Source organism: Silurus aristotelis (genome assembly GCF_946808225.1).
Source record: "Silurus aristotelis genome assembly, chromosome: 1".
Taxonomy (NCBI): Eukaryota; Metazoa; Chordata; class Actinopteri; order Siluriformes; family Siluridae; genus Silurus; species Silurus aristotelis.
The window spans coordinates 43,377,366-43,395,970 of record NC_139574.1 but is presented as its reverse complement, the minus strand read 5'-3'; the positions used below and the strand labels follow the sequence as shown (position 1 = coordinate 43,395,970).

General features: G+C 42.6%; 1 protein-coding gene across 7 annotated transcripts in view; it reads left to right on the top strand.

Annotated features, from left to right (window-relative positions):
• The window catches only part of grb10b (growth factor receptor-bound protein 10b), a 47,407-nt gene that overhangs the window by 3,554 nt on the left and 25,248 nt on the right, over nucleotides 1-18,605 (top strand). For 5 of the 7 annotated variants that reach the window (XR_014536164.1, XM_083557337.1, XM_083557332.1 and 2 more), the window contains exons 2-3: nucleotides 11,886-11,993; nucleotides 17,255-17,351. Coding sequence is in view for 6 of the 7 variants with exons in the window: in XM_083557337.1 (XP_083413463.1) it covers nucleotides 11,943-11,993; nucleotides 17,255-17,351 (148 nt within the window). In the remaining variant the exon portion in view is untranslated. The remainder of the gene's footprint in view (nucleotides 1-11,885; nucleotides 11,994-17,254; nucleotides 17,352-18,605) is intronic. The other 2 variants (XM_083557335.1, XM_083557336.1) reach the window with 1 other exon arrangement.

The window sequence follows — 18,605 nt, the reverse complement described above, 5'->3', positions numbered from 1 at the left end:
CGCTTTTACTGAATTAGCTCATGAGTCACTACACAGGGAAAGCAGTAAATCATAGGCCTCCGTTCAACTTCTAAATACAAACATTTTTACATTAGCAAGCTGGCTGCAATGGCGGGATTTCTAAAGAGTCTTATTTATAAAACTAACATGTCCGCGAGAGCTTTCGCGTCCAATTCATAATCCATAAAGGTCCTCCGAGTTCGTGTCCATCTTTTCGGTTAAGCAGAGACAGCTGGCGAACTTGGCGAAATCCCGAGAAGTTCTTTTGATTGCTCTTCGTTAATGTTCCAGCTGGATGACATGAGCTGACCTGACAGGATTTCTGACGGGATTCTTATATAATTTCTAGCAACGTTCCAGCTAGCCCGACACACCGTCTGTGGGAATCGCAAATGACGTTCATAAACGTTCCAGCTAGCTTCCATGAGCTAATCCGACAGGATATTCCGAGAAGAACCTCATGGATGTTCTATTTGCCTAACACTTGCAGGCCTGACATGATTTCTCACAGGAATCTAAAATAAATCTCATACATGTTCTAGCTGGCAAACATGAACTATCTTGATTTCTGGCAGGAATTTTAGACCGTTTTCAGCAATGTTCCAGCTAGCTAACGTGAGCTAATCTGACAGGAATTTCGAGAAGAACTTACTTTTACATGTTCCAGATGGCTAACATAAGCTCGTCTGACACAGTTCCTGTGAGAAAGTTAATTTCTTTTCATAAATATTCTAGCTGGCTAACGTGAACTCTCCTGATGTGAATTCAGATCGAAATGTTTGATTATCTTTTAGAAATGTTCCAGCTAGCTAACATGAGATAATCTGACAGGAATTTCGAGAAGAACTTCAAGATTCTTTTCCACAAATGTTCCACCTAGCTAAAACAAGCTAAACTGATTGTAAATATTGGTTTATTAATGCTAAAAGCACTTCAGAGAAGAGTTTTAGATGATTTTCATGAAACGAGCTAACCGAATAGGATTTTTGATTTATAAAAATTTCCACAGATGCTAACCTGAAACGACGTCTGCGAGGAGCTTCTCTAGATGCTTCAGCCAGTTGACATGATCGTGCCTGATAGAATTTCTGACAGAAATTCTGACAGGACATTTTGATTATTTTTATTGGTGTTCCACCTGAATACAGTAAACTACCTGACATGATTTTGTAATCATTTTTATAAATCCTAAAATGAAAATATTCACAATATTTGCTAATAATCTTCATTATTTACCATAGGCAGGTGCTGATAAGACTGGATATTTAAGAAAGACCGGCCTGTTTGTGTTCAAGTCATTATATAAACTTGAGAACGGTTGGAAAATGCTAAGTGTTTAGCTTTCCGATTTCATCAATGTTTGACGTAATTGATTCAGACAAAAAAAAAAACACTATCAATGACCATCTAATCAGTGAAGGTCTTTCATACAGCCATCAGGATCGACTTGTTCACATGCTCCACTTCTCCATGGTTTGCTAGTCGTTGCTACGAGGCGACTGCGTGTGAACCAAACGCATTCCTTTCAGCCTTGCGTCAGTTTGCCATCATTCATTGCAGCCTATAGAGCGCTAATTCCCTTTGAGACACGGGGCATGTGAAGCTATAGAGGGTGTTGTGGACATTACTCGTGTTGAGCCAAATCCCTGTCAGCCATTCTTTTATGCTTTTATGTATGTTGAGGTGAATGTCCACGGGAAACGATTCAACACCATTCACTCCGGTGTGGCTCTAATAATCAGTTATTAGTTGTTATTAGCATTAAATTACAAATTCTTCTTTCAGTTTTAAACACACAAAGAGGTACCGTAATAATTTAATTGTAGTTCCATCAAATACGTTCTGAAATCACTTGTTTTATTTGAATAAATATCAGTCTTTAATTGGCTTCATGGTTTACCACACAGGAAGAGTAGTTAATCATATGCTCCAATGTTACACGCAATCAAACCTTTAGCCATCGAACCTGCCTCGCCAAGCTTGGTGGCGAGATTCCTTGCCAAGTTTTCTGCGTTGGAATTTATTGTTGTTTTTTTTTCATTTGAGCTGTTTATAACATATGTCATCATTCAAAAGCTATTAAACTCAACACTAGCAAAGTGGCTAATACAAGCTAACATGGTAGGACTTTTTACATGGAATTAAAACAACTCGGTAAATAGATCTACAACCAAAAAAATTACCATGGAATCAAAATGATATAAAGGAAATCTTTTTTGTGAACATCTGAGCTGTCAATCTCCATGCTCCTGGGAAAGAGTTCCACTAGATTTTGTGAAGATTTTGTGGAGATATTCATTCAGCCACGAGAAGAAGGGTGTTGGTAAAATCAGATACTGATTGAGGTGAGGAGGCCTGGGGTGCATATTTGGCGTTCATATTCATACCATTCATGTCTAGTAGGGTTGGAGCTCTGTAGCAGAAGATCTTCTTCCTTTTTCCAACCCATGTAAACCAGATCTTCATGGAGCCAGCTTTGTGTCATGCTGAAACAGGTTTGGGTCTCCTAGTTCAAGTAAAACAAAGTGCTATTGCATTGAAACTTCAAATACTTTGGTACATATAGTTTTTGTTTTTGTTTGGTAACAGTTTGAGTTTTTTTTAAATTATCAAAGCCTTTCTTCATCCACAGTTCTGACTACGAGCTAATAGATACCTCCTTTTTCCTGTTCGTCTTTTGGAGGTCATTGTTCCTTTTTCCGTGTTTTTCCTGTTGTGAGGTACAAGAGTTCCGAAAGTAAATAAGAACTTTCCAATGTATTATGAGAGTTACAACCTCAAACAATTGCTGGACCTTGGAGCTTGCACTTCACCATTAAATGATTTTATTTTTGGTAGTGGTGCATGACCCCCCCCCCCCCCCCCCCCAACAACACTGTTATGTCCATGATGTAAATCGGACTTGACAAGCTGATTTTTGTTGCCTTTCTGTGAAGCATGAATGGGACCTGTTGAATTACAGAGTTGGAAGGACACGGTCAGGCCACCCAAGTTGCAGACATGGGCACAGACACAAAAGCTCCTGTCCTATTAGTTCCCTTTCCAGCGAGCCTCGTTTCCTCACCGACTGAAACCATACTGCAATTAATGATAATTAATCATCTGTGCTCCCAAAAGCCTTTTTTTCGTGTGGCGGTGTTTAACCTTGTAATATCCTGTTTGACACTGGAAGCTATGTATGCATGGTAGATTTTGAATTCAATTGTGAATTACAAAACCAGTCTAGAAGTGTTCAACGACAGCGTGTGCACTTTGTGGCCAAAAGTATGTCGGCATGTTTCAGCCATGCCAATTGCACCGATTAACAGGGGCATAAAATAAATTTCCATAGACCAAACAGTAGAACAGGTCGACCTGAAGAGCTCAGCGCCTTTGAACATGGCAATGCCCTGGAATCCCACCTTTGCTACAAGTTGGAATGTTTCTGCCCTGCTAGATATGCCCCGGTCAACTGTAAGTACTATTATTGTGAAATAGACGTTGGCCCAGAACGGGCAACAGCTCAGCCGTGAAACGATTGGACCGCAGAGTGCTAAAGCATGTAGTTTCTGTGGCTAAACTCAGTAAAAGGTTCCAAACCACCTCTTGAACATCATGGCAAGACCTGTGTGTCACGAGCGTTATAAAATGGGAGCCCATGGCCAAGCAGCAGCACACAAACCTAAGATTACAATGCACCACGCCAAGAATTGGCACCACCTCCGGACTCTAGAGCAGTGGAAACACTTATTGGGTTCTAATCCATAACTTAAATCAACCTGGTTAGGAGGCACTATAAGAGGTGTTATCAAAAAGTTCAGAGACTAGCTCTATTAAATAAGAGAGTACTTTATTTATCTACATTTATGGACTATTGCCTTTAAAATAGTGCCCTTGCACAGCAATACAGCGCTCCCAGCATTCTTCTGGAATTTGTCCTGGACGTCTTCTTTTCCAAGTGTCTCAAGAACCTTCTTCTAGTCGCGTTTGATCTCGGCAATGGTGTCAAAACAGGTCTTTTGGCACATTTGGATTATGAAGGTCGGTGTTCATTGTGACTGTGTGTGCAGCCTTGTGCTGCTATCTGTTGGCGTGTCTAGTCACTAAACTAGTAGTTTGAGTTGCTCATTAGTTTAAAAAGCAGAGCCAACTTACTTTCCCATAAAATATCACGGACAAGGGTGGGAGCTGGAGGGATTGGGAATTTTAAAACCAGTCTTGTGTACACCTCAATCATTTGTGTCTGTCTGGCGAGTTTCTTTGGGGACCCCCAGCATTACTGTCAAAGTAAACAAAGACTTTAATTATTGTTTTATTTATTTTTTTTTTTTTTATCTGGATGTTATCATAGAGCAGCAGGGCTGAAAATAAAGCTTGATTATAGAAGAGAAAAGGCTTATAGGATTGTTGCTGATATGGTAGCACTTCTTGGTTGGTACCCTGAGCCGAGATGGCAGACTTCTAGTCTACCATTGGGCGTGCTATTTTTGTTCTCTAAGCCTACCCCTGTTAAGTGAAGATGCAGCGGCTGTTGTCACACCACCCGAGCTTGACACACTTGTTATGCTGTGGGCCGATCCCTCCTGGCCTGTATTAACCTTCTAAGCGCAGGGCGGTGAGCTTTGGCTGTGAAGGGTACGTGTGAAAAATCGCTGAAGGCTATTCTCGAGAATGTATTTATAGCCTTTATAAACTATAACCAGCCAATCTTGTGGAGTTACACCAAAGTGGACAGGCATTACCTTCAACCAATTCTTTTGGCTTCAAGGCCACATTTGAATGGGACCCTAATTCGACAAGGGTACACTTTACTTTTTCTGTTTTCCACCCCCTTTCTTCAGCCACCCTTTCAAACTCATCTGAACTGAAGCATGTTTTGGTTTTAATAGATAATATCTTGCGAATGATCGCTTTCCATCGAGTATTTGCCTCTGTGCTGCAGCCTTACGTGTGTGTACTTGCGCGATGGCCTAGAGATGGTTCCTTCAAGGGGTGGGGGGGTGGGGTTGAAAGCTTCTGCGTATATAGCTGATGCAGGAGATTTCAGCAGTACAGTCATGGCACATCAACTCGAATCCTGTCAACATGGTTGTAAGTCGACACTCTGCTTTTTCTTTTGCTAAGCTGGATCTCGACAGGCTCGTGCAAAGGGCTATTTGTATAGCCTTGAAGGGTGTCTCGCGTCAGAACACATCAAAGTGAAAGCTTTGCTGCAAATTTATGGCCTGCTTCACTCTTATCTGTGCCTACACCGTCTCCAGTTTCCATAAATCTGCGGACTCATGTTTTTTCAGGTGTTGAATTGCATAGGGGGGTATATAAACCCGGTGTTGTATCATTTGGTATTATACAGGTATACAGTTACAGTATTGTGAATTTGCTGGTTGGTGCATGACAGTGGAATATTTCTGGATCTTCAGTTACTAGTATTGAGCGGTACGACGCTTGGGTTTTGACAAATAAAAATTGATACGAAAGAAAGTGGGATTTGAGACCACTATTGCATGACTATATTGTCAGTTCAGATCCCAGGTTTATATCAAATCGCTCGTTCTAATATGATATATATATATTTTTTGTTGTTGTTGTTTACGCAGTAACCTGCTGTGGAGGACCTGCAACCCTAATCGAATACTAATATGTTTAAAACGCATCCCTGAAAAAAGTCTAACAAGGTTTTCAACATTTATGGAAGGAATCTCAAGTGTCGGGGCTCTCCAGGGTAAAACTCTGAATGGTGATCTTGGGGGGATTTCAGGTGGTGCGAGGGGGGAGATCCTGGTGGTATTTTTTGGGGGTGAGTGGAGGGGATCCTGAGGGGTATCTTTTGTGGGTGAGTGGGGGGATCCGGGTTGGGTATTCAAGTGGGGCGAGTGGGTGATCCTTAGGGGTATTTGGGTGGGACAAGTGGTTGATCCTTAGGGGTATTTGGGTGGGGCAAGTGGTTTCTCTTGAGGGGATTCCGGGTGGTATTTGTGTGGGGAAAGTGGTTGATCTTAAAGGGGATTCCGGTGGTATTTGGGTGGGGCGAGTGGGAAATCCTGGGGGGAATCGGGTGCGGTGGGGGAGCGGATAAAGGAGTTCTAAACTTTATAGCTACTATAACATAAGTGATAACGGGAATTAGTCTAGCAGACTTTAACATTAAGCGTAGCCGTAAACAGATAATAATGAACGAGAGGAAGGAGAAGTCTGCACGGGGAGACGTTTGAGTAAGTGCGACCTGTCAGGACTGTTTTGTATTGACAGTAAGAATAACTGATCTGCTGGTAGCAATGCTACAAGATGAGTTTGGAGGACTTTCTTGGAACCGACGTGCTCAGGCTCCTAAATTAAATTTAGTCGTTCAGGAAAGCTTTCAACGTTGCCCAGACATAGACTGCATGTCTCATCGGAAGCTAAACAGGGCAAGTGCTGTGATTAGAGCCGTCTTGCCCTGAGACCGAGAGATGGGGGAGGGAGGGAGGGAGGGAGGAGGGTGGATACTCTTTCTGACCTCTTGCAGATGAAGAAAAGATTCTATATTCGATGTTTATAAAGAAAAAGGGTGCACTCGTGGGTCATACGTTGCAGTAGCTTTACGGTGGCGAGTAAAAATCCCTGGATCAGTGCCAGACGATGGTAAACTGCTCAGCTGTATTCTGTATTTTAGGAATGTGAATGTAAATATGTACGTTCTTTTTTTTTTTTTCTCCATTGAGCCCTGCCCTGTGTGGGCCGCCGTCCTCTCAGGCTCTGGATGCCACAGCTGGACAGCTGGACGGCCCACATTCCAGCATTTACGGTCTTCTTGCCAGAGGTTTTTTTTTCTTTCCCCTTCTCTCTTCTTTGCTTTGCACTTTGACCTACAAATCAGTGTCTGCCACTCAGCTGCACTTCTTCTGACAGCCCAAACAAACGTGCTCCCAGCATTCCTGAGCAGATAAAGGTGTTCTTTTTGCTATTTAACATCCATGATTATTGTGAATTCAGTAAAAGTACATGAAAGGTGAGCTGCTTGTTTCCACATCATGGAATCATGATTCTGAATGTTTTATTTTTCAAGGAAATATACACCACATGCATCCAAAAGTACTGGGATGTCTGACTTTTCCAGCCATATGAGGTTCTTCAACAAACATGTTCTTCCACAATTGTAAGATATAACGGATGCGGTAGCAGCAAAATTTCGCCCTCACTTGAATATGGAGACCCAAACCTGTTCCTTTCAAACAGTGGAGATTATTAGAAAAGCAAATGAAGAGTAAATGTGGAATAGGATGGTTTGGTCAGATGACCACAAACTTGTCCATCATTATACAGCATATTATTTTGCAGTTTAGCAGAAACCAATCAGGTGCACACAATTATAATATACACCTTTATATTCAATTCCATGCAGAACCATCCGAATATATATCTCATTTCCCACCTACGCCTATATTTAACAGCTCTAATTGAGTTTAAATGGAAATGCTAGTGTTTATGCATCATATCTGAGAAGCTCACCCACACAAAACCAGGATGCCTCCAGCAACATGGCCCTGATTAAAAAAAAAAAAAAAAGAGGAGCTTAAAATCGTATTTAACCCTTTAAACATGGGACCATTTTTTTCCCCAAAGACGAAAGTATGGATGCACAAAATTGTAAAGAATGTCTTTTGGATGAAGGAAAAGCCAGCTCCATGAAGGCATGGTGGACATGAGCTGGACTAGAATATCTTCAGTAGCCTTCTAGCTTTGAGCTCAAACCTATTGCAGGAATGCGAGCGCTGACTGCACCCGAGGCCTCCTCACCTCACCCCCATCAGTACTTTACTAACACCCTTCTTGTGGATGAATAAATCTCCACAAAATCTTCCCAGAACAATGGAGATTATTATAACAGTGAATGAGGACTACACATGGAATGATGAATGGAGAATTCTCTTCTCTCTTTCTTTCTTCCTTCCTTTCTGTAGGGACATGTTTAGTTTGGACTTTATCGAAAGAGTCTTATAATAGTTTTATAACTTTTCTCTTCTTAAATTTTTTATTAAAAGTTAATCGTATATTGGGTAAAGACGCATTGTTGATTATTTTTCTCTCGTCTGCGTTGATGTATTTTGTTCCGTACTTTAGATTATTCATTGCGAATGGCTGTCTCAGGGTATATGAACACACGTTCATTTAGATGTTTACTCTGAACATTGTGGATTTGTGCTCACAGGGAGTTGGAACCCTGAACCCTCTCGAAGCTGCGGTATGTTCGTTACTTCAAGCATGTGTGCCTCCCGTGTCGCTGTTTTGATTCTGGACAGCCGCGTCTATGAATAACGCAAATATTTTCAATCGCAGCCCGAATTGGGCATAGGAATTTATGACCTTGAGAGCAGCATGGAGGGGAGGGTTCAGGAGGTGGTACGGAGTTTTGGGGTGGTGGTACGGGGTTTGGTTTGGGGTGGGAATCAAGGGTTCTTGGGTGGTGGTACGGGGTTTGGGAGGGGGTGGTGATACAGGGGTTCGGGGGTGTTGGTATGGGGTTTGGGTGTATTGATATGGGGTTTTGGGGTGGTGGTACAGGGGTTGGGGGTGGTGGTACAGGGTTGGGGGTGGTGGTGAGGGGTTCTGGGGGGGGGGGGGGGGGTGCGAGAGAGCTCGGCAGACACAGCACTTTTTGCTTTGGCACTGCCCACAAAAACATCCCCCGGGGATTTTGTGTCATCATGCTGGTACAGAACTCGGCCTTTGCCAAGCTGTACCCCTAATTTTAAGTCCACTGCTTTCTGCCTTGCTGCACCTCTAAACACCATGACCTAGATTTCTTTTTTTATTGCTTTATCGGCTGTCTCATGTACATTTCCTGACTGACTGACTGACTTGGTCTGAATGTCCTTTTCTTTCTTTCTTTTGTTTCTGTTTTTGTTGTTCCGTGTTATAACTGAATGTGCTTTTGAGTGTTAATTAAGGCTCCTATTAAAAAAAATTTTTTTTTTTCTTTCTGTCTTTCTTGTGTGAAAGTGTTTGCTGTTTTCAGAGGGGTTGTGAGGAGGTCAAAAGGGCGTTTCTAGGGTTGTATTCCTTTCAGAGAATTGATTGTTTTGGGGTTGTTTCGAAGGAGGGAATGTTCCGGAAAGTAAAAGGAGTCCTAAACTAACATGGCTCCCATTCCATCCTTTACCATGCAATTCAGTCTGGTCTGAACAAGACGATGAGCCGAAGCTTAAGTCCAAGCTCTGCGATCGTTATTTAGGGCAAACAGTCGTCTGGAATGTAATGGATCATGGAACGACCTGCCCAGTCACTGCACCTAAATCCTATCGAACTGCTCTGGGAGGAACAAGAAATCTACAACTAGTAAAGAACATCTTTCGCAAGTTTTCAAGAGTTTTCAGTATTTGAGCCCAAAATTTGGAGAAACGAATTGTCCAGATGTGCCTGTAAATGCGTTATACAAGAAGGTTCTAATGGAAATACTGCTTATACTGTACTCAATGATTCCCTCAGCAAAAAACTTTTTTAAAACTAAATGATGGTGCTGAAGGATCCAGTCGATCCTGTATTACATGTCGAATCCTGGAAACTCTTCGTATTATAATGGATCCTTTCTTTAAAAAAATGTCTAAAAACAGATCAAGTCATGATCTTATCGAGCAGGGACCTGTTGCCATGACGTCAACTCTAGGATGAGCTTCAAAGAACCGAACAATCCTGGATCGTGTCAAATCTTTGTCAATAAAATTCAGTAATCGAGTAAATACACGTACGATGAAAAGATCCCTGGTATCAGCTTTCTGAATCTTAAATAAACAAGATCTAAACAAGATAAAGTATAGCCAGATTAGTTTTTTTCTTTCTTACACCTTGGAAATTATTGGCAATTTCTCAAAATAGGAATTTTGTGTAAGTTCCCAGGTGATTCTGGGAAAGAAACCTAGCGTGCTACCAAAACGTTTTTTTGCTTTACAAGAGCCAGATTTCTCACTTCGCAATTTCTCTCAGGTTCAGCTCCTTTTCCGGACAGAATTCCCAGCAAATCGTTCCAAGATCAAGCCCCAGATGATTGGCCGTGCTGATGTGCCTGAAGGGAATTGTTCTTGCTTGCTTGGAATTAAAGGATTTAGTGTTCCTTTCCTTTCTGTCTGCAGCGAATGCATAGCAAGTGCTGCAACTTGCGGTATAGAGAATATACAAGTACCGTGGCTCTCCGCACATGCACTGATGTTCTTGAGGAGTTTTTTTTTTTTTTAGATAATTTAGCACAGCATCTTCACCGTTAGATGAGATCTTGATGTTTATCGAAATCTATCAACACACTTGAATCCAATGTATGTGGCAAACCATGTCCGGAAATGCTATTTGCATGATCTTAGATGCCCACACTAAAGTCCTTCAGAAGGCAGGTCATCCAAACCTTTCGTACATATTGTATAGAGATCCATGTCCCACGGTCTAGAGGGCAGAATTGGCCATAGACGATGATATAACGGTTAAGATTTGACCTCGCAATCTTCTGCCGCCCTGAACCCGGAGGCGTCCCGGCACAGAGGGTGGCTCGAAGTTTAGGATCGCAACAGTTAACTTGGAGCGGGGAGACCACACCCACCATGCTCTCCAGGATCCAATGTATTTAGCATCGATACCCTCAAGGGCTTACGTGAAGGTTCAGTAATTAATCAATCTCCTGCTCTCCAGGGATTCCTAGAAATTGTGATTTTTTTTTTTTCCCCCTGATGAACATTTGCAGGAAGAAACAAGTCCATGTGCTGGTGTGGAGATTTGTGCTCTGTGGGAGCCTCGAGAATGTCTCAACATTAGACTGAGGTATAGCTCAAGCAAGTACCCAGGAGCTTAAATGAAATGCTTCAGGCAAAAAGACAAAGGTTGAGAGTAAAAACGAAAGAAACGGTGGCCAGATATCTGAAGGTTATTTGTTCGTAGTCCTTGTTTGGAAATTATTTTTTAAGCATTAGAATCGCACAAACAAAATGTCCAAACAAAAAAAGCAGTCATGGGCTCCTCCTGAATGCCCTGTAGAGCATCTGTGGATAGACCTCACAAAAATAGGCAAAAATCCCGCCAAACCAGGATTAAAGAAACGATCTGCAGAAGGGGTTTGCGAACTCAGGGATTGACCATGCAAGGTGGCCAATTAAGTGCCTTTTGCCAAGTGGGTTTTCCATTTTTGCGGAAATTTGAGGGCTCCCCCTTATCCGGCGAGTCGTACAACTGAGCAGTGCTGGAGTTAAGGGCCTTGTTTAGGGACCCAGGAATGGCAGCTTAGCGTGGCTGGGATTTGACCACACAACCTTCGGATAAAGAGAGTAGACCATTTATTTTTACCCAATCAACACTCGGTCCCCTTGTTTCCATTCGCCAAGTCGATAAGGCGACATGTTTCTGTTGCACCACATTAATTAACCATGTATTTAACGCCAAGCCTGGGTTTTCTTTGTATTTCGTTTCTGGGTTCCTGGGACCCCTATGCACTCTTGCCAAACGTTTGTTTACATTTTACCGGCGAAACAAAGAGTACGTTCTCAGCCCAGCGTTTTCTTCCCACACACCCCCTCAGCAAAGGCTTTTATTGGGGGGTTTCCTTTGTAACCAAATAGCAAACGAGCCAAAAATGTATTGATTTCAGTGGAGTAAATATAGTTTCCTGCAGAACTGCTGCAGTGTCCGTTTACTAACTCTATCCCTGTGCCGATGGGCCAAAAGACAGAATTTCCTTATTGCTCAATAAATCCACACCTAAAGCAGGACACATCTTTTTGATGCAAAACGTTGAAACATTTCTCGCACCTTATTCTCGAATCTTCATTCTTTTTTTTTTTTCCTCAGTTGCTAAAGATGGGGATGATACGGCATGATGTTCTGTCGACAGCTGAGCATTTCTCGGGAGCTTTATTGTGTTCTGAACCTTTTATTGCTTGCATTTGTTTCAGACTCTTTCTGCTCCTGTTTCAAGTGAATGTACAAACAAGAGGTGATCGTTTAGTAACATGGCAGTGGCTGAATGTCCGGATTACTTCCTACACCACCCGAATTATCAGGTAAAACAAGGTTCTTTCTGTCTGTCTGTCTGTCTGTCTGTCTGTCTGACTCTTTCTTTCTTAGATCGATGTCTACATTTTTCTTAGTTCTTGTTAGTGGAGTCAGGTAGTGATGAAGGTAAGGAGGCCAGGGATGGAGTCATGAAAACATTCATCCCAAAGGTGTTCCATAGGGTTTATAGCCAGAGTTCTTCCACATTTCCAACCCATGGAAAGCAGATCTTCATGAAGTGCACAGGGGCATTGTCATGATGGAACAGGTCTCCTAGTTCAAGTGGAGGCAAAATGTAACGCTCCAGCATCCGAACACGTCCGATACAATTTTGTCTACAACTTTGGGGTAAGAGTTTGAGGAAGAACCACATGTCAGGTTTCTAAAAATTGCAAAATAGCAAGTGCTTGCTCAGGTTCTTGCTGGTTTGCTTGCAGGGAAATTGATTCTTGTAGTGAAATTAAAAAAGTTTTGTCTGTTTGAGCTGTAGGTTTTCGTTTTAGCGACTCGAAAATGTATCAAGTCTATAAAAACTTTGATGAATTGTGGAGTGGGATTAATACCATAATTACAAACTTAAAACTTTTATATATATATGAGTTAGAAGCGATCCAGATAACTACAGAGACTTTTTGTGGATGCAATGACTGAAAGGAAGAGAAAGAAAGGGAGGGAGAAGCTGTTCCTTGTTTTCAAAGTACCTGTCATAGCTTGTAAATTTAGAGCGGGTGCTTGAATGAGGACGAGGAGGAACTGAATGGCCGCGGCATGGCCGTGCATTCCTTTGGGCTGAGCGCATCCGATTCACATGGCGCAACCTGACGTAAGAGCATCTAAACAAAGGCTTAACTAGCTTGTTTTGAAGGGCCCTTTCGGCCATTGTTTGTATCCACGTGCATCGGTTCAAACCCAGTGGGAAATCTCCATCAGCCGCATCAACCCCGCAGAGTGCTTGGCTATGGCGCAGGCCTTTCATTGAACCGTGGCTTTCTTGCTGCCGCTCCACCATGGGCCCTCTGGGACACTGTTACAGGCAAAAGGGCACGAACGCAATAATACCAAGTGCCTAAACAATTATACCCTTTGAAGAATAGGAGAACGAGGCTGGGGGTTGGTGAGAGGTTGAAGTTCCTCGGTGAAGCCGTTGGAGGTTGAGTTTTCATGTCGAGCCAGATGAAGATACAAGTCATCCACGGAGGATTATGTAACTCCGGGAGTGGCGTTACTCTGGGCAGGAGTCCAAGAAGGGGCTTTGGCTTGACCTAGCAAAAGACCTCGACGAAAATCTTCCTTAGCTCCCACTTCCATGTTTGGGGCTCATGGAGAAACAATTAGAACATTAGTCTCAGACATTATTCGGTTAGACGAGTGCTTGAAAACGAGTGCAACATCGAGTGTTGGGATCAGGAATCGTTGTTAAACAAGAGCATTTCGTTTCTAAATATTTTCTTAGCCTTGTCCTTGCGGCTGCCACATGGGTTAGCGAAAATGTGACAGCTTTCGAAAAAGATCTGCTCGAGGAATTATGGGTTGGACATGAGGGCGATGGCTGCGTTGGCTCGATCTACGTGCTGCAGAAGTCATTAAAGGCCCTCCTCCCTCCTTAACCCCCCAACCACCCCCTCTCCACGCCCTCACTGACACTTCGGCAGCCCAAGGGTCGTAAATTTTGCGCCTTGGGGTTTTATGGATGTTTGCAGAGTGAATCGAGTCGACTTCTGGCAGCATGCGGTTCCTGTTCCTGGAAGTCGAGCTGTTGATGTTGGTATTTCTTGGAAACGAGAGATTGAGGATCTGGCTCATTGTGTCGCCTTGAGGAAACGTCCTGCTCCAGGGGCTCGAAATAGAAGCACCACTCGCTTTCGGCTAACGGCCTGACAAATCCAGGGCTCAAAAAAAACCCCTGGAATTTCCACTTTAATTCTCGTTCAAAATCAAACTGCGATTTTGGTTTCGATGAAGCAATTGCAGGGAGCTATTTTAGGCAACAGCCCCCCACCACCACCACCCCCTACGCATACTCTTTAGCGCTTTGCTCCTGTGGAATGCACAGTAGCCTGACCTTTTGAGGCCTGTAGCTAAGCCGAGGCCAAATTCTAACCTTCCAGAAGACTGCTGACTCAGAGCATAAACCTGATTTTTGGGCTACCGCAGGGCTGACATTTAAAAGACCAAGTGGAATTTTTTAATATACCTCTGCTCAGGGGAGGGTTTTAGAGGTTGTCAATCTAGAGAGCAGATCACTGATTTGTGTCTTTTATAAAATTTGATACATTTGTGGATTAAAATATCTTGTATTTATATATAGAGAGAGATATTATTTAATTTTATACATTATTAATTTATTTTTTACATGAAAAAATCAGTGCTCTACTTATTTCAACCCCCATTGTCTAGTATAAATCTACACTGAAACGTGTATCCACAACTCCCTTTGTTTGTCGTTTTGGTTGTTTCCTAAAACCGTCAACGACTTCCAAGAAAGAGAAATATCTCGGTCAGGACAAGCAGGTCCACATTTAATCCTGACCACGAAGGTTAACTATGGGACGAACTTATTTGTGAAGATGTAAGATGTTTATATATATATATATATATATATATATATATATATATATATATATATATATATATATATATATATATATATATATATATATTGGCAAAAGTATTGGGACACGACTTTTCCGGACAAAATTGGAGGCACACAATTATATAGGACGGCTTTGGATTGTGCTGCAATTTGGTGTACAGTTTACATGGGGTCGGAAAGTGCGGAAGATCCCCGGCTATAGAGCTTTAAAACCCTCATTGAACACCTTTGGGATGAATGATTTAACGTACCCAAGGCCTCCTCACTTGACCTACACCAGTACCTGACAAACTCCTATCTTGTGGCTGAATGAATCTCATGCAAAATTCCACAAAAACTAGTGGAACATCTTCCCAGAGGAATGGAGCTCATTATAGCATTATGGGGAAAATGTGCAATCTTGAAAAATCTAATGTATTTATTATTGCCCACAAACTTTTTTTGATTATATAATTGAATATTTTTGATCTGATGCGAACTGTGCCACCTTAACACTAGGACTGTAGAACTAGAAAGTTCTAGCTACTCGTAATGTTTAGTCAGTTGTTGATGCTGGCTTCTATCAGAGGGCTTCTGAACGCTCAGTCAGGCATGAGCTCGAATGGAACGTGGGGGACTTTTTAGTAATTTCAGATTTGGCATGTATTTGCAGGGAACTCGAAGCTAACAGGGCACGACTACGTGCTGAAGGGTGGGAGCAGCTTCTGGGACGTGAGCTAGGGGCAGTCCGATAGAATCAAAGGAGCTGCTTGTGCTAAAACTTTGTGTGGAAGTCAGCATGGATCAGTCACACTTGACTTGTTATAGACCAAGGTTGGCTGCTGGTACCGATCTGGTTTGCGACCAGTGTTTGATATGTCGGAAGAATGCGTTCTCTTAACACTACTTCTGCTACGTAAAAATGATGCATCACAACACTACGGAGACCGAGGCATGTCCTCACATAGAATACAGATTAACATGGCAGAGGCAGAGCTGCTTCATATGTGCCTTTAATGTCTCAGGTATGGAGATGCACTTTTCTAATTGACGAAGATAATTTCAGTAGTATGTGCACCTTTTAAACTTCCAGGGTGACTTCCAGGCTAGATGATCAAACAGGATGGAAAACCGCTTCCCCTTTGAGGTTAGATAACCACCGTATTGTGTCTTCAATGCTGTACTCTGTGAGTGGCCGCTTTAAATGTTGTTAGTAGGAACTAAAGCAGAAGGCAGCTGATTGCGCTAATGTGGATGCATAAAAGATCATTTCCTCACAATATCAGTTTCATCAGACCGGGAAACCTTCCAGAAGAACCAGCGGAAATACCACGGGGTTATGAAACGTGCGCATTGAAAAGAAATAAAGCTGCATGGCTAGCCGAAAGAGTAATGAAGTGTGTACAGTGTAGTATCGAGTGGCCTCGTGAAGCTGTGTTTACTAATGTTTTCTCAGCTAAATCAAGCATTTTAAGAACGCATGTGTGCAGCGCTCGTAAACGAGCCTGCTGGCGTCGGGACGAAAACAACCCGCTCTAATTCGGTCAGATTTCTCCGGAGAGCTTCTGCGGCCACATTAGAGAGGGAGCGCCATCGGGCTCCGCGGTCCGCTTCGGAACACCGTCGCCAAACATAAACGAGAGCCACAGGACGTTCTGTTCCAGGCTCTTGCGAAGAAAGCCCCAATCAGAAACGCTGCCCGAGATATCACATCCTTCTCGCTTGTCGTGTCTTTGTACCACCGCCAAGAACGAGGAACTGGAATGTTCCGTTTTCCTCTGCAGGAAGGATTGGAGTACATGACTCGAGCATTCTGTTCTTACTTATGGTTCTTATATAAGACGAAGCGAGCAGGTTTCAGCCTCGCCTCATTTTGGCTCAGGCAACTTCACCCTGTTAAAATGCACTATGGTATACTAATGACCTATTTCAAGCTCTCCAGTCCTCTGCTCAGCTCTTAGTGCTTCCCCAGGCTGTGCACATCGTTGTAATATTCGGGTCACTGCCAAAATGTGAGGGTATTCCGTAGGTACCCTATCGTCAGAGTTAGATCCTGTATTATGGTATGTACATGTTCTATCCGTGCATACAGAGGTTTTCTGGGTCCCCCAGCTAGTGGGATGTGGGATGGTGTGGATCGTTCTCTCGACGATCATCATGCACGTGTTGCCGAACGCTTTCGAGGGTCGAACTCATTCTTGATCTCTCGTCGACTGCCGGTGATGCTTTTCCGTTCTAACTTGATGAGATCGCAGACTTTGGAACGCACCTGCCTCGGAAAGCGCCAGTTCCACCAGCCGTCTCCAAACGTCTTGATTGGAACTTAAACATAGTCAACCAATTAACTCACCCAGTTCCATCTCATACTACTTCTTATGTCTCGGGTTAATAAAATGGCATTCAACGTAATTTATCTCAAAATCATGACATGGTAATTGACCGAGAAAAACCGACACGGTTGGGAGAAATTTTTGCCGATACTGCAAATTCAATATCTCTGTCTCTTTCATTCGATGTAGTGTTTTAACTCAAGTGCATTAACATCCGAGTACAATAATAGGTTTTGTCCGAACCCTGACCCTTGATCTCAAAAATACAAACTAATCAGAACGTCTTGCATTTCACACAAACGAATCAAGTGTATGATGTTTTCTTTTGTACTTGATACCAAATAAAAAAAATATTTTTTTGTCTCAGCAGGACAATGTCGACCGAACTGCCAATCACAGACCGACGAATCTAATCGGTTCAAGTTTCCAACAGGCAACCAGTCGGAACTCTCCTAACCACCAAGGTTAGTCCTTTTTTTTTTTTTTTTTTTTTTTATGTTTTAATTACGGCGTTTATCGTTGGAATTTACATCATGAAATCCGATTTATGGTCGTATTAGGGACGTTTTTAGTTCGAGGGCTGTACCGAGGATGGCAGCCACACCTAGGGTTGCAAAATGTAAAGAATTTTCACGATTGGAAAATCTCTATGGGGATTAACGAGAAATAATGGGAATAAACTGGGAATTTACCAAATTGCATATCAACATTTCTTCAGTCCTGCGCCTCCAAAAAAATGTCCAATTTGGCGAATCCTCAAAAACCCCCAAACGTCTATATTTATGTTAGTATATGATACGGTTTATACGTGTCAATGAATTAACATAAGTTATCGGACATTTTTGACCCCTCTTCAGTCCCATTTGAATTTGTCGCGTTCAACATTTGTTCAATGCATGCATGCAGTCTGCACCAGGAAGCTCCAATGTAGCTAAAATTGCCACGAGTCTCGAGTAGGATTTGTGCTGCTGGGCATCGGATCAGATTGAGGGATCCGATTTCCTCCACGGGACTTTCAAAGGCTTTTTTATACCTGAAGGCTTTTGCCTTTAGGCAGGTGGTGGTTTTTTCTTCCTGATTACTCTGAAACGTGATCTCGACACCAAAATTAATCAAGAACCGATTGAATTGTTTTGTTTTTTTTCTGTATCTTTCGCTACAGTCCGCTTTCTTTTGCAGCCTTTGTTGCAGCTTGGTTTCTCAAGACCTTGCACTCTCAAGATCCTTTGGTACCCTTTTTTAATGCTAGTTCTGGAGGACTATTGTTGGAATAGTGTGGTAGGCCTTGAAATAGTAAACATTTGTCATCAGGGATTTAAAATTGTGTATGCTTTGATCTAATGCCTGCTATCCAGCTTCAGTATTAGGTGAAGAAGACGCCCTCTGATGTCTAATCACAGTGCTGGAGGGGAAAAAGCATTCGATAGCATTCAGTCCTTATGGATTTATTACGGGTTAGAGTTCCCTCAAAGTCGTCTTTTTGGCTTTGGAACCCGCCGTTCCACCAGAGCCCATCCACCGAAAAAAAGGTGCACTCTGAGACGTTTTCCTGCAGTCAGTTAAATCCAGTTACCTCTGACTCATCATTTGTTTCTCACCAGGAATTTTTCCACCTGCAAAAACTGGAAAAACATTTTTGCACGGGAAATTGCAAAGACGTCCAGCAGTTCGGAGAGGCTTCTCTTTCGATTTCGTACCCCTGCAAGACCATCAAATTA